The following is a 14,341-nucleotide window of genomic DNA, read 5'->3' as shown; positions in this document are numbered from 1 at the left end:
ATGCTTAACCAACTGAGCTACCCAGGCACCTGTATATGTATTTATTTTTATAGAATACTTACTAAGTACTCTTTATGCTTCACTAACATATAAAGTATAACATATATGCCTTATACTACTATTAAAATTTGAAGGATTTCAAAAATTGCATCATAACTTGCATTTTATCTATTCTAAAATATATTTACTACATTGCTGTTTTTCTTCTTTTCAAAAAAATACTAGAATCAAAGAATTCAAGAGTTGATAGATATAAATGATCAAAAAGAGGATATAATCAAATTTCAGAACCTAAAATTTCATACAGAAAACACATTTGCAAGCACTGTAAGAATTTAACTTTGTCTGCCTTATAATATACATTAAAAAGTCTGTTTTAGTTCAAAATAAAATAATTTAAAATAGCTTATATAGCTTAGATTAATTTAAGAATGTTTAATTGCTTATTTTTGTGTTGGTTTTAGTTTAGCATCATGCAAATCTGAGTTTTTGAGAACTTGCAAGAGGGCATTTGTCTTCTTTGAACATAACATCCACAAACTATCCTGGCAGTGCTTCACATACATGAGAGAGAAGAATATTTTGTTCTTGGAAGTATAAGCCTTAGCTAGTTGGAGGGCAAAAGGAACTTAATGTGCTTAGATATCTGCAGGTCATAGATATTTCTTTCTATCTCTATCACTGTACCTGTCTGTATTTCTGTGTCTGAATATAGAACTATAAGTGAAATTCAGTGGAGTTAGGGTTTTTTTTGCTAGAGATTTATTTTTATTAAATGAATTGTTTGCTAATGTTCATATGCTTAATAACGAAGATATTTTCTTCTTAAATTATTTTAAAAAATTGCATTTACTATGCCATGTAAAAGCCTTTAAGGGTTTTAGAAGTACAAATTGGGGTAATTTCATATTTAGTTAGGATAATTAGCCTGTCTTCTAATCCTCTTTTTTAAAACAATGGTTTTAGTTTTCTTTTATGTTTTTTATTGTAAACTCCTTTAGATTGTTGTTTGAATTTGAAAAGGCAGAATATATAGACATAGTAGGCTGAGTAAACTAATAGCCAAACCTCTCTGCTTTGTTTGGAGGTGCTTTTGTGTGTCTTTTCTCTGACCAGATGAGGCACGATTGGTATCTTTTTTTTTTTTTTTTAAGATTTTATTTATTTATTCATGAGAGACACACAGAGAGAGGCAGAGACACAGGCAGAGGGAGAAGAAGGCTCTATGCAGGGAGCCTGACGTGGGACTCGATCCCGGTTCTCCAGGATCACACCCCGGGCCGAAGGTAGGCGCTAAACCGCTGAGCCACCCGGGCTGCCCATGATTGGTATCTTGTAAAAAGTGGCTGTTGACTTTCTATCTTGACAGTCAAGGTCCAATACCCACCACTATTTTCTAAATCATCTCAACATTTGGGGGGCTTTTGATATTATAGGGATGAATAAGAAGCATTCTGGAAGAGTAGCTTACCTTCTGTCTAATCTCTGGTAGCAGACCTCTATTTTGATATTCATTAGATGCATTATTCAGTCTGACTTTTTTTGTACCTGAACTGGAAGAGACATCCTTGTAATAAGGAGAAGAGCAAGAATGAGAAGCATAAAATGATTTATTTCAGGCAAGAAACAGTTGTTGAGTGTCTCTTGGGGGCCAGGTACTGTGTGTTAGATTTGAGAATTATATAGATGAATAAAAACTGGTCCCCTAAATGACTCTTCAATAAGAGAGAAACCGCATAAACAGAATTAGAATGCAATGTGCGGTGGTAGTCAGTATATGCAAGAAGCTGAGAATAGGTGTATGTTTAGGGACTACTTTCTGGAGATGAAAATGATTAAGTTGATCTGTAAAGGATGAATAAAATTTAGCCAGTTCAAATTAGGGGGAAGGGGTAGTTCATAGCTATGCTGGCCTTCCAGGATTGTTGGAAAATCAAGCTGGAATTCTATTTATTTCTATAGTATGTTTATATACCACAGTGTGTTAGGTCATGTTTAAGTATTAGTAAAAAAGGACTTTAAATTTGCAGTATTCCTAACTTAATAGTCCTTGCCTGTAAATAAACTTTTTGGGTAGGTTCTAGATTCTGTTACCCTCAGTTAAAACAATGTGCGAAATTGTTCACATAAATATGTAAATAAATGCAAAGTAATTTGGAACTTAATCTGAATGTGATGTTAACTGTTGATCTGGGGTCACTGTTCCAAAGCTTGTCTTGAAAACACACTCTTCCTAATGATAAAAAAGTTTATTTTGAATGGTGGTTCTTGGTCATCCTCCCAACCAAGCATACTCTAGGGGCAGGAAAGATTCCTTTCAAAAACAGTTGTGGAGGATAGATTTTTTTTTTTTAATGAAGTTGTATAATTTGAAGGAGGGAAAAAAATGGTCAGATCATTTTGAGAGGTCTAAGAGTGAGGAAAGAGGCAACTTGAACCTGTCATGGACTATTTGAAAACTCTTAGGCTTTGTCAGAGGTGTGATCTGTCTATTCTAGGATTTTGTTATTTCTCAGTGACACCAGGGGGACTAATTGTGAGAATGAGTAGAGGTTTTTCTTTATGACATTCTCTGTTTAGGGATATCTAACAAAACTTAAAAAAAAAAACCACCCTCATTACTTTATGATTTAAAAAAGGCATCTATCTCATCAGGATGCCTGGGTGGGACCCCTGGGTGGCTCAGCCTTTGAGCATCTGCCTTTGGCTTGGGGCATCATCCCGGAGTCCCAGGTTCGAGTCCCACATTGGGCTCCCTGCATGGAGCCTGCTTCTCCCTCTGCATATGTCTCCGTGTCTTTCATGAATAAATAAAATCTTAAAAAACAAAACAAAACAAAACATCATTTCTGACACCATCAAACAATAAAAAATAAAAACTTTAAAAAATTAAAAAAAAATAAAAAAGGCATCTATCTCATATATATCTCCTGCATAAAATGTTTGATTTTTGATGTAAAATGGCATTTTGCTTTCTTCTTTTTAAAAAGATTTTATTTATTTATTCTTGAGAAAGAGAGAGAAAATGGGCACCAGCTGTAGGGGTGGGGTGGGGGGGCGGCAGAGGTAGAAGCAGACTCCTTGCTGAGCAGGGAGGACCTACTTGGAACTCCATCCCAGGAGCCTGTAATTATGACCTGAGCCAAAGGCAGACTCTTAACTCACTGAGCCACCCGAGCACCCAGCATTTTGTTTTTTACATACACTATTCCCTGCCCCCCCATGGATTGCTACCAGCATGAAGGGTTTTAAGTCATCTTTGCATTTAAAAACAAATCCCTAAAAAAAAAAAAAAAAAAAAAAAAAATAAATAAATAAATAAATAAATAAATAAAAACAAATCCCTGCCTTTACCATACCTTTACTTTATAGACTTGTGCTTAACTGATGAGTTTCACCCTTCCTTTTTCTGAATAATAGTAAATTGTATCTTTTTTTCCTGCTAGCCTTTTAGGGAGGCATAGTATTTGCCTTAAAAAATAAAAATCTAAGTGATTTTTATTGTTTAGATAAGCTAGGGACTCAGTTTTCAGGCTGTATGCAGACTGTATATCTTTAAATATACATAGGCTAGAAGCTAAGGCCAAAACTATTTTTCTGGGAGTTGTTAGAGTGTTAAAAAATGCTGCTTATCTTTGAGAGGCTTTGGTAACAAAACAATTGTTGAGTTTCTAGAATGGGACCTCAAGATTTTAAGTTCAAGTATCTATAAGAAACAATTTTGTTATAGTGTTGTATTTTTCTTTTCAAAGCACATTTTGAATAGTGACTTAGGGGTGTTTTAGGGTTCTCCAGTTATCCCCAAGCAAGTTTCTAGCCCATAAGGATGAATTTGTTTTTAGGTATCAGGGTAAAACTACGTGCTTAACTGACTTTTAAGACACGTGTTTTAGTTTTCCTTACTGAATGTACAAGTTAATATTACTCACTTGCCAAAGCCATCAGTTATTTTAGGGTGAGACTTAAGAAATCTTAGAAAATGTTTCAACAAATTTGAAAATAAAATTTTTATGATACACTACAGAAACATGATTTATATGTGAACTAATCTTTATTTTAATTTTATTTTAGGATGAGGCTGGTACATCTTCTTTAGTAAAAAACAATAAGTTGACTTCTAATGAAACAGTTGAAGTGCCTAAGGATGACAAAACCAAAACTGATTTGGGAAGAAAAAGAATAAATAAAAATGAACTTCAATTAGAAGAGCCACCAGCAAAAAAAGGTACTACTTCACTTGTCAGTAGAACTGCTGTAATGGGAAAAGTTGCAAATAGGAGGAAATTTACTTATTTAAGGAAAAAACCTGAGGAAATGTACATGTCACTGATTTTTTTTTTTTTTAAAGATTTTATTTATTTATTTGAGAGAGAGAGAGAGAGATGCAGAGATGCAGGCAGAGGGAGAAGCAGGCTCCACGCAGGAAGCCTGATGTGGACCTTGATCCCGGGACTTCAGGATCAGGCCCTGGGCTAAAGGCAGACACTCAACCGCTGAGCCATCCCGGCATCCCCATGTCACTGATTTTTATCCTAACATGTTAATAGACAGCCTAGAAGATGTGTGTATGTATTTACAGCTGTCTTTTATTTTAATAAAATATTTTTAGATACTGTGTTTTTATCATGTCTTGCATGCCTATGATTCTTTTTAGTTCTGTGCTTATGGTAGTTAAAACATCACTTCTATTTTTGTAATTATAATACCTTTTTATGCCAGAATCTCCTCATACTTATTCCTTCTATAAAAGGACATTTGACAGTAAGACTTTGAGCTGAACATTATAAAAGATATATATGCTCAAGTTATTGTATTTACTATGAAATTACCAAAAAAGTAGGTGAATGCTTACTGTATGGTACATGTCCTTATCTATGTGGAAGAATAGATCAGCTTTTATGTTCTCTCTAAGCTATTATTTCTTTTAGAAAACTTGTATAACGATACAGCGAGTAAGAACTTTCTAAGAGAAGGTTTAGGAACATTAGCTTTAGAAACTTAAGTAGCTGCTTCACCCTGAGAAAAATGGGTAAGTTAAGTCTTAACTTTTGTCATTAGTAAAGTAGAATAAGTACTACCTGCCTCCTGAGGTCAAGTATGAAAACACCTGGGTAGTACACCAACATAATAAACCATCATAGAACTTCAGTAAAATGAATGTTTTCAAAAGTACATACCTTAGATGATAGTATAACATTAGATAGGTTCTAGAGTGCTTGTGTGAGCTAATAAATCGAGATTAATACGCATATGCCTTCTGTTATCTGTTGAAGGAGGGGTCCCTTTGCTGCTGGGAGGACAACCTTGTTATGATTTTTTCGCAACACTGTTCCTCTCTGCCTTTCACTTTGGTCAGTACCAAAGAGTGGCTGACAATGTAGGATCAGTAGGTCACTAGGAAATAGAAGTGGCCAGTAACAAGTGAAACACGCAATGGGACTAATTCTAAATGTAGCCTATTCTTAAAGAACCATATTTAAGAACTATAGTTGTTAGCTATAAATAATTTTGATGTGGGTAGATTTAAGTAAGTTTAGGTAACACAAAATATTTTTTTCTCCTTAAATTCACAACCACTATTTCTCAATTATTTGTGTTATTAGAGACTACCAGGATTACATAAGGTATCCTATGAATATCATAGCTATAACCACTCTCCTTCCTTTTGCCTCCTACTAAAAAATCCCTAGAATAAAATAAGTGACTCCAGTAACCAGTAGGATAAGATCAGGGGGTTGATAGTTTCTTAGGATGCTTGTTCTCTTCTTAAAAGGGAATGCAAAGCCATTTCCCTATGAATTTGCTTGTTTGAGGTCATTGAATCTGTACTTTGGGAAAGCTAGTCGTGTAAACAGTTTGAGAAATAAAGTTTTCAATAGCAATAAAAAAGACAAACCAGAGACATGGTATAGTCCACTTGTGATTTTTCAGCTAAAGCTGTAATTATTGTAACAAGATATAAGCAGTGTAAATATAGGTTGAATGTAGTATAAATATTGAATTACAGTGTTAATTGCATTCTTTTTTTGTTGTTTATGTTTAGTTTTTATCAGTTAACAGTAGATCCTTAAGAGTTTGCCCATCTCTATTGCTGGACTAATACTTTAATTTCTCCCTGTCAAGGCTGTCCTGAATATGTTCTATAAATCTTTTGATATAGAACATTTAAAACTTTCTGAAAGAATAGTATGAATATCTGAAAAAAATCAGGTACAAAACTAAATTTTTTTAAAAATTTAAATTCAATTTGCCAATTTGTTTATAACACCCAGTGCTCATCCCATCAAGTGCCCTCCTCAGTGCCCGACACCCAGTTGCTCCAACCCCCTGCCCATCTCCCCTTCCGTAACCCTTTGTTTCCCAGAGTTAGGAGTCTCTCATGGTTTGTCTCCTTTTCTGATTTTTCCCACTCAGTTCCCCTCCTTTCCCTTATAATCCCTTTTACCTTGTAATCCCTCCTTTCCTTTATAATCCCTTTCACTATTTCTTATATTCCATATGTAAGTGAAACCATATGATGATTGCCCTTCTCCGATTGACTTACTTCACTCAGCATAATACCCTCTAGTCCCATCCATGTTGAAGGGTACAAAACTAATTAGTTTGGTTTGCCTTATTATGTAATCATCCTAGTTCTTAAACTATATAGTAAAATTAAAAGAAGAACATTTCTTGATCACAAAAGTTTTATTGAGCTTTCTGTACTCACTTCAGGGTTTAGGGACTATATCCATATGGTATGACTCAAATCTCTTGACTTAGGATAGATAGGATCTATCTTTGTGAGTTCTGAATTTTTGATTGTTGTCATTTTAAATTTGCTTAGATCCTATCTCTTTCCTGATGAAGGTTTCAGACAATTTTATAGCTTGTTTTTTTAAAGAGCAAGAGGATTCTTTTTTGAAGAAACATTTCTAAGTTATGAAAAAAAATCCATCCTCATTTAGTTTTCTTAATTAGTCATTTCCACTGATGAAGTCATATGTATAAAAATAACATCATAAGTAGAGAATTCTATTAAATGGAAAGTTCAGAACAGACATCTGAACCAGTAGAAAAGATGGGGTCATTCCACTGTGGGATGACTTGCTGCAACTTTGTAAGATGTTAGGAGATGGGGCTCCTGGATGGAGTTGATTGGGTGTCTGTCTGCAGCTGGGGTTGTAATCTCAGGGTTCTGGGATCAAGCCCTGCATCTAGCTCCCTGCTCAGTGGGGAGTCTGCTTCTCCCTCTGTTCCCCACCCTCACTCCCCTACTCATGTTCTCTTTCTCTCAAATAAATAAATGGAATCTTAAAAAAAGAAGATGTTAGGAGACAATCTGATGGAAGAATAATGGTTGAAGATTATTAAAAAAATCCTTAAGAGTAAGTGGACAAGTGTTATAAAAATAGGGTAAATCTTTAAGATTCAAGAGCAGCTGGAATCCTTAGACTAAATTACAAATCCTGAGGCAGTAAATTAGGAAAATGTAACTACAAACATAAAAGCTTTAAAAATACACTCATCAGCTTTGAAGAAAGTGGGGCTCTACAACAAAGGGAAGGGCATATTTTTCCCCATACCCTTTGAGGCAGAGGAGACAATATAAGTTATACATAATAAAACCTTACTGAGCTTTTAAAATAGTCTGTATTAAAGAAAAGAGATCTTAGAATTGCATAAGGGGATTGTAAAATTATAGCTGTATAGGAGCATTTAGACAGTTGTGTGAAGGAAATGATTATGGATTGTATTTGAAAAAGTAAGATTTACTAATAAAGTTTGTTTTTGCATATATACTATGGAAATTGAGATAGGTGATGTTTCTGTTTTATATTCGAGGAAGTGGTCATAAGGTTAAGGAGTTTGACAGTTATACAGCTAGTGAAGGGTAAGGCTGCATGAGAGTTCCCAGAATTTCAACCATTTACCCCCTAATTTTAGCTGTGAAAATATAATGTACTCAGTTTTCAAGTCATTCATTTAGTAGATCTGTACTATAATTGTGCTTTAAAATTATCTTTAGGATTTGGAATATCTGTGCCTTGGGGTGTCTCATCTAATTTCCTTTCCTCTGTCCCATTTTTTTTTTTAAAGATTTTATTTAATCATGAAAGACAGAGAGGCAGAGACATACATAGGCAGAGGGAGAAGCAGGCTCCCTGTGGGGAGCCCGATCTGGGACTCAATCCCAGCTCCCTGGGATCAGGCCTAAGCCAAAGGCAGATGCTCAACTACTGAGCCACCCAGGTGTCCCACCCCTCTGTCTCATATTATAATGATAAAGATTTGTAGTAAAAAAATTGAAAGAATATTGGAAGTTATTAAAAGAAAATAGAAACAACTGGTAATGCTTTTTCTGCATTAATTGAAGGAACTGTAGTTTTTACATAAATGGGCTTATATGGGTTTATATAGGTGTGTATTTTGTAACCTGTTTTTTCATTTTTTTTTTTAAGATTTTATTTATTTAATCATGAGAAACAAAGAGAGGCTGAGACATAGGCAGAGGGAGAAGCAGGCTCCTCATGAGGAGCCTGATGTGGGACTTGATCCCCTGACCTTGGATTGTGCCCTGAGCCAAAGGCAGATGCTCAACCACTGAGCCACCCAGGTGTCCCTGTTTTTTGTTTTTTTTTTCTCATTCTGTGGCTTATTTTTGTTTTACATTAAAAGTTTGCTTTCATATTTTTGGTATGTTTTAATATTGGCTTAAAATGGTAACTTTTGGTTTTAGATGTTTGACAGATTAATAATAATTTTATTTTTATAAACAATTTTCTTATTTTTAAAGGACCTCTACATGTTAGTCCAGCTATCACTGAAGATGAAAAGAAAAGTGAAGAAATGCCAAAGAACATTTCAGAAGATGAAGACATTAGAATTTTACAAGAAAATAATAAAGAGCTGAAAACATGTTTACTTACTGCTAAAAATGAACTTAAAAATGAAAAGGAAGAAAAAGCAGAATTAAATAAAAAGATTATTAGCTTACAGCAGGAACTTTCTTTTTCTGAAAAAAAAAGTTTTACTTTAAGTATAGAGGTCCAGCAAATTCAGTCGAATTATGATAATGCAATTTCTGAATTACATGTGCAGAGAGGTATAAATCAAGAACAGGAGGAAAAGATTGTGAAATTGTCAAAGGAGATAGAAACTGCAAGGAGAAACATCACAAACAATGTTTCACAAATACAATTAATGCAAGCAAAAATAGATGAACTACGAAGGCTTGATTCAGTTTCTCAGATCTCAAACATAGATTTACTCAATTTCAGGGATCTGTCAAGTGGTTCCCAAGAGGATAAACACCTTTTAGATAATGATAATTTGGTAAGTAAGCAGGTTAAAGAATATGGTACTCAAGAACTCCGTAGGAAAAGTTCTTTTCACTCTAGTATTGAAGCCATTTGGGAGGAATGTAAGGAAATTGTAAAGGGCTCTTCCAAAAAAAGTCACCAGATCCAGGAACTGGAACAACAAATTGAAAAATTACAGGCAGAATTAAAAGGTTGTATGGATGAAAACAATAGACTAAAAATAGAGGAGAGGGAGAATAAAAATAAAGGTGACCTACTAAAGGAAAAAGAAAATCTTATACAGCAGTTGAAACAAGAATTGCAAGAAAAAAACACTTCTCTTGATGTTCAAGTACAACACGTAGTTGAAGGGAAGAGAGCACTTTCAGAACTTACACAAGATATTACTTGCTATAAGGTGAAAATAAAGGAACTTGAAGCAATCTTAGAAACTCACAAAGATGAATGTAGTCATTCAGCCAAGTTGGAACAAGAAATTTTGGAAAAGGAATCTATCATCTTAAAGCTAGAAAGAAATCTGAAAGATTTTCAAGCAAATCTTCAGGATTCTATCAAAAACACCAAAGATTTAAGTGAAAGGGAAGTCAAATTGAAAGAAGAAATCTCACAATTAACAAGTAATTTGCAAGATGCAAAGCATTCACTTAAGTTAAAAGAAGAAGAAAAGGAAACCAGCTGGCATACAGCAGAGAAGTAAGATAAATGTTATTAAAATGTTTAAAAATGTGCAAAGTGTGTATTTTATTGATTTTCCTCTAGCTTTTAAATAATTTAAGTGTATATAAATTAATTTAGTAAAATATAGCATGTTTGAAGAGTAAAGATCTTATTTCAACTAAACCCTTGGAACCAAAAGTTATATGCAAAAATCTGTTTATAAAATCACATGAAATCCTCTCCAAAGGACTCATTCGTTAATAAGATATTTCAAGTTTGTGAAAATATAGAATTTTTTAGATTGTTACTAGCTCACATGTATGATCCTATATGATTTGTAGTGTGTCATTATAGAAAAATGATTTGTTCTTTAGGTTGAAAGAGGAGCTATCTGCAAGCTCTGCTCTTATACAGAATCTAAAAGCAGATCTTCAGAGGAAGGAAGAAGATTATGCTGAGCTGAAAGAGAAACTCGCTGATGCCAAAAAACAGATTGAGCAAGTACAGAAAGAGGTAGGTTTATTTAAAAGTTGCATGGCCAGTTTAAATAACAAATATTGTTTTCATTATATAGCACATTTTTATTTTATTTTTTTAAAAGATTTATTTATTTATTCATGACACACACACACACACACACACACACACACACAGAGAAAGAGAGAGAGAGGCAGAGACACAGACACAGGCAGAGGGAGAAGTAGGCTCCATGCAGGGAGCCCGACGCAGGACTCGATCCCGGGTCTCCAGGATCACGCCCTGGGCCGAAGGCGGTACTAAACCTCTGAGCCACCCAGGCATCCCGTCCCTATATAGCACAATTTTTAGACACTGATTTTAGAATTAAACAACATTTATCAACTCCATAAATTTTTTAAAAATGATGAGAATGCCGTGTTTCACAAAAGAAAATTTAGCCAGCTTAAACAAAGTGAGGAATGTCCAACATTAAGAAAAATATGTGGGAGAGGTTGGTGGAGGTATGAGTAAAATAGGTGATGGATTAAGAGTACACTTATCATGATGGGCACTGAGTAATGTATAGAAATGTTGAATCACTGAAACTATTCTAACACTTTATGTTAACTACTGGAATTAAAATAAAAAACTTTATAAATTTCAAAAAAAGAAATATACCTCATGTAGGATTAGAATCCTTTTTTTTCCTTTTAAGGACTTCTAAGTTGAATTCCCCCCAAAAAGTAAAAAGCAAACTTTGTTTGCAGAAAATATTCATGAGAGTATGCTGTATAGTTGTAACAGTTTTTATCTACTTTAATTTTAAAATAGATTTGAAACACAATCACTGATTCCAAATGCAAAATATACAAAAGTATATACAATGAGAAAAAAACTCCGTCCTAACCCTCCCAGCCATCAAGTTTCTCTTCAAGTCATCAAATGACACAGGTTGCTTTCTTTTTACTTCTTCCTCTTTGTGTGATTTTTTCTCTTCTTGTGAAAAAATGAAAACATCCTGTAAACACTGCTGTGAATCTTAGTTATTTTTTTTACTTAATAGTGTGTCTTAGCTGTCATATCAGGGTAATAATAGTTAAATGAGCTATTTTGTGACTACAAAATTATATTTACCATTAGTTAATTGGTCCTGTATTGTTGGACAGTTCAGATAATTTCATCATCTGATTGAGCTTATGTAGCAAAATCATTTGAACATTTATAAGTCATTCCATGAGTAGAATTTATGGGTCACTGGTTTGTACATTGTAATTTTGATATTTATTATGCACTTTATGCCAGATCATAAGCTGGAAGTAACATATGAGAATAAGAGAGTACTTTTTCCACTCTATCCACAAAATAGTATTTTGTCATACTTTCTGATATTCCTTTTTTTTAAAAGATGTTATTTATTTATTTATTTATTCATTCATTCATTCATTCATGAGAGACACAGAGAGAGAGGCAGAGAAATAGGCAGCGGGAGAAGCAGGCTCTGTGCAGGGAGCTGGGTGTGGGACTTGATCCCGGTACTCCAGGATTACACCCTGAGCCAAAAGGCAGATGCTTAACAACTGAGCTACCCAGGTGTCCCACTTTTTGATATTTCTAATTTGACAGGTGAAAAGCACATATCTCACTATAATTCTGATTTGCATTTTTCTAATTATGAGTGAGGATCTTTTTGTTTAAAAGCCATTTGTATTTTTCTGTGAGCTCTGTATTCATATCTTTGGCTTTTTAAATTTGGGTTATTGATTTTTGTTTTGTTTTTAAATTAGTTTGGCTTTATAAGAGCTTATTACATATTCAAGAAATTCGCCTTTTTAAGGATTTGAATTGCAGACCTTTTCGCTCAGTAAGGTTCTTTTTTGTTTAGAGCAAATTTTTATTTTCAAGAGTTTAAATTTATTAATTTTTTACTATGATTTCTTTTTATTCTTTTTTTCTCTGATTTTTTTTTTAATAAAATAATTTTTATTGGTGTTTAATTTACCAACATACAGAATAACACCCAGTGCTCATCCCGTCAAGTGTCCCCCCTTAGTGCCCGTCACCCACTCACCGCCACCCCCTGCCGTCCTCCCCTTCCACCACCCCTAGTTCGTTTCCCAGAGTTAGGAGTCTTTATGTTCTGTCTCCCTTTCTGATATTTCCCACACATTTCTTCTCCCTTCCCTTATATTCCCTTTCACTATTATTTATATTCCCCAAATGAATGAGAACATACACTGTTTGTCCTTCTCCGATTGACTTACTTCACTCAGCATAATACCCTCCAGTTCCATACACGTCGAAGCAAATGGTGGGTATTTGTCATTTCTAATGGCTGAGGAATATTCCATTGTATACATAGACCACATCTTCTTTATCCATTCATCTTTCGATGGACACCGAGGCTCCTTCCACAGTTTGGCTATTGTGGACATTGCTGCTAGAAACATCGGGGTGCAGGTGTCCCGGCGTTTCATTGCATCTGAATCATTGGGGGTAAATCCCCAACAGGGCAATTGCTGGGTCGTAGGGCAGGTCTATTTTTAACTCTTTGAGGAACCTCCACACAGTTTTCCAGAGTGGCTGCACCAGTTCACATTCCCACCAACAGTGCAGGAGGGTTCCCTTTTCTCCGCATCCTCTCCAACATTTGTGGTTTCCTGCCTTGTTAATTTTCCCCATTCTCACTGGTGTGAGGTGGTATCTCATTGTGGTTTTGATTTGTATTTCCCTGATGGCCAGTGATGCAGAGCATTTCTCTGGCCATGTCTATGTCTTCCTCTGTGAGATTTCTCTTCACGTCTTTTGCCCATTTCATGATTGGATTGTTTGTTTCTTTGGTGTTGAGTTTAAGAAGTTCTTTATAGATCTTGGAAACTAGCCCTTTATCTGATATGTCATTTGCAAATATCTTCTCCCATTCTGTAGGTTGTCTTTTAGTTTTGTTGACTGTATCCTTTGCTGTGCAAAAGCTTCTTATCTTGATGAAGTCCCAAAGTTCATTTTTGCTTTTGTTTCTTTTGCCTTCGTGGATGTATCTTGCAAGAAGTTACTGTGGCCAAGTTCAAAAAGGGTGTTGCCTGTGTTCTCCTCTAGGATTTGGATGGAATCTTGTCTCACATTTAGATCTTTCATCCATTTTGAGTTTATCTTTGTGTATGGTGAAAGAGAGTGGTATAGTTTCATTCTTCTGCACATGGATGTCCAATTTTCCCAGCACCATTTATTGAAGAGACTGTTTCTTCCAATGGATAGTCTTTCCTCCTTTATCGAATATTAGTTGACCATAAAGTTCAGGGTCCACTTCTGGGTTCTCTATTCTGTTCCATTGATCTATGTGTATGTTTTTGTGCCAGTACCACACTGTCTTGATGACCACAGCTTTGTAGCACAACCTGAAATCGGGCATTGTGATGCCCCCAGATATGGTTTTCTTTTTTAAAATTCCCCTGGCTATTTGGGGTCTTTTCTGATTCCACACAAATCTTAAAATAATTTGTTCTAACTCTCCGAAGAAAGTCCATGGTATTTTGATAGGGATTGCATTAAACGTGTAAATTCCTCTGGGTAACATTGACATTTTCACAATATTAATTCTTCCAATCCATGAGCATGGAATATTTTTCCATCTCTTTGTGTCTTCCTCAATTTCTTTCAGAAGTGTTCTGTAGTTTTTAGGGTATAGATCCTTTACCTCTTTGGTGAGGTTTATTCCTAGGTATCTTATGCTTTTGGGTGCAATTGTAAATGGGATTGACTCCTTAATTTCTCTTTCTTCAGTCTCATTGTTAGTGTATAGAAATGCCATTGATTTCTGGGCATTGATTTTGTATCCTGCCATGCTACCAAATTGCTGTATGAGTTCTAGCAATCTTGGGGTGGAGGCTTTTGGGTTTTCTACGTAGAGTATCATGTCATTGGCGAAG

The 14,341-nt window shown here is 34.9% G+C and overlaps 1 protein-coding gene across 6 annotated transcripts in view; it reads left to right on the top strand.

Moving 5' to 3' along the window:
• KIF20B (kinesin family member 20B) overlaps window positions 1-14,341 on the top strand; it is an 80,726-nt gene that overhangs the window by 27,696 nt on the left and 38,689 nt on the right. For all 6 annotated transcript variants that reach the window (XM_072806155.1, XM_072806157.1, XM_072806154.1 and 3 more), the window contains 3 exons: window positions 4,072-4,225; window positions 8,777-9,995; window positions 10,334-10,472. In XM_072806155.1, coding sequence (XP_072662256.1) covers window positions 4,072-4,225; window positions 8,777-9,995; window positions 10,334-10,472 — 1,512 coding nt within the window. The remainder of the gene's footprint in view (window positions 1-4,071; window positions 4,226-8,776; window positions 9,996-10,333; window positions 10,473-14,341) is intronic.

This window comes from Canis lupus, chromosome 29 (genome assembly GCF_048164855.1).
Source record: "Canis lupus baileyi chromosome 29, mCanLup2.hap1, whole genome shotgun sequence".
In the NCBI taxonomy this organism is placed as follows: domain Eukaryota; kingdom Metazoa; phylum Chordata; class Mammalia; order Carnivora; family Canidae; genus Canis; species Canis lupus.
This window is presented reverse-complemented; position numbering and strand designations above follow the sequence as displayed.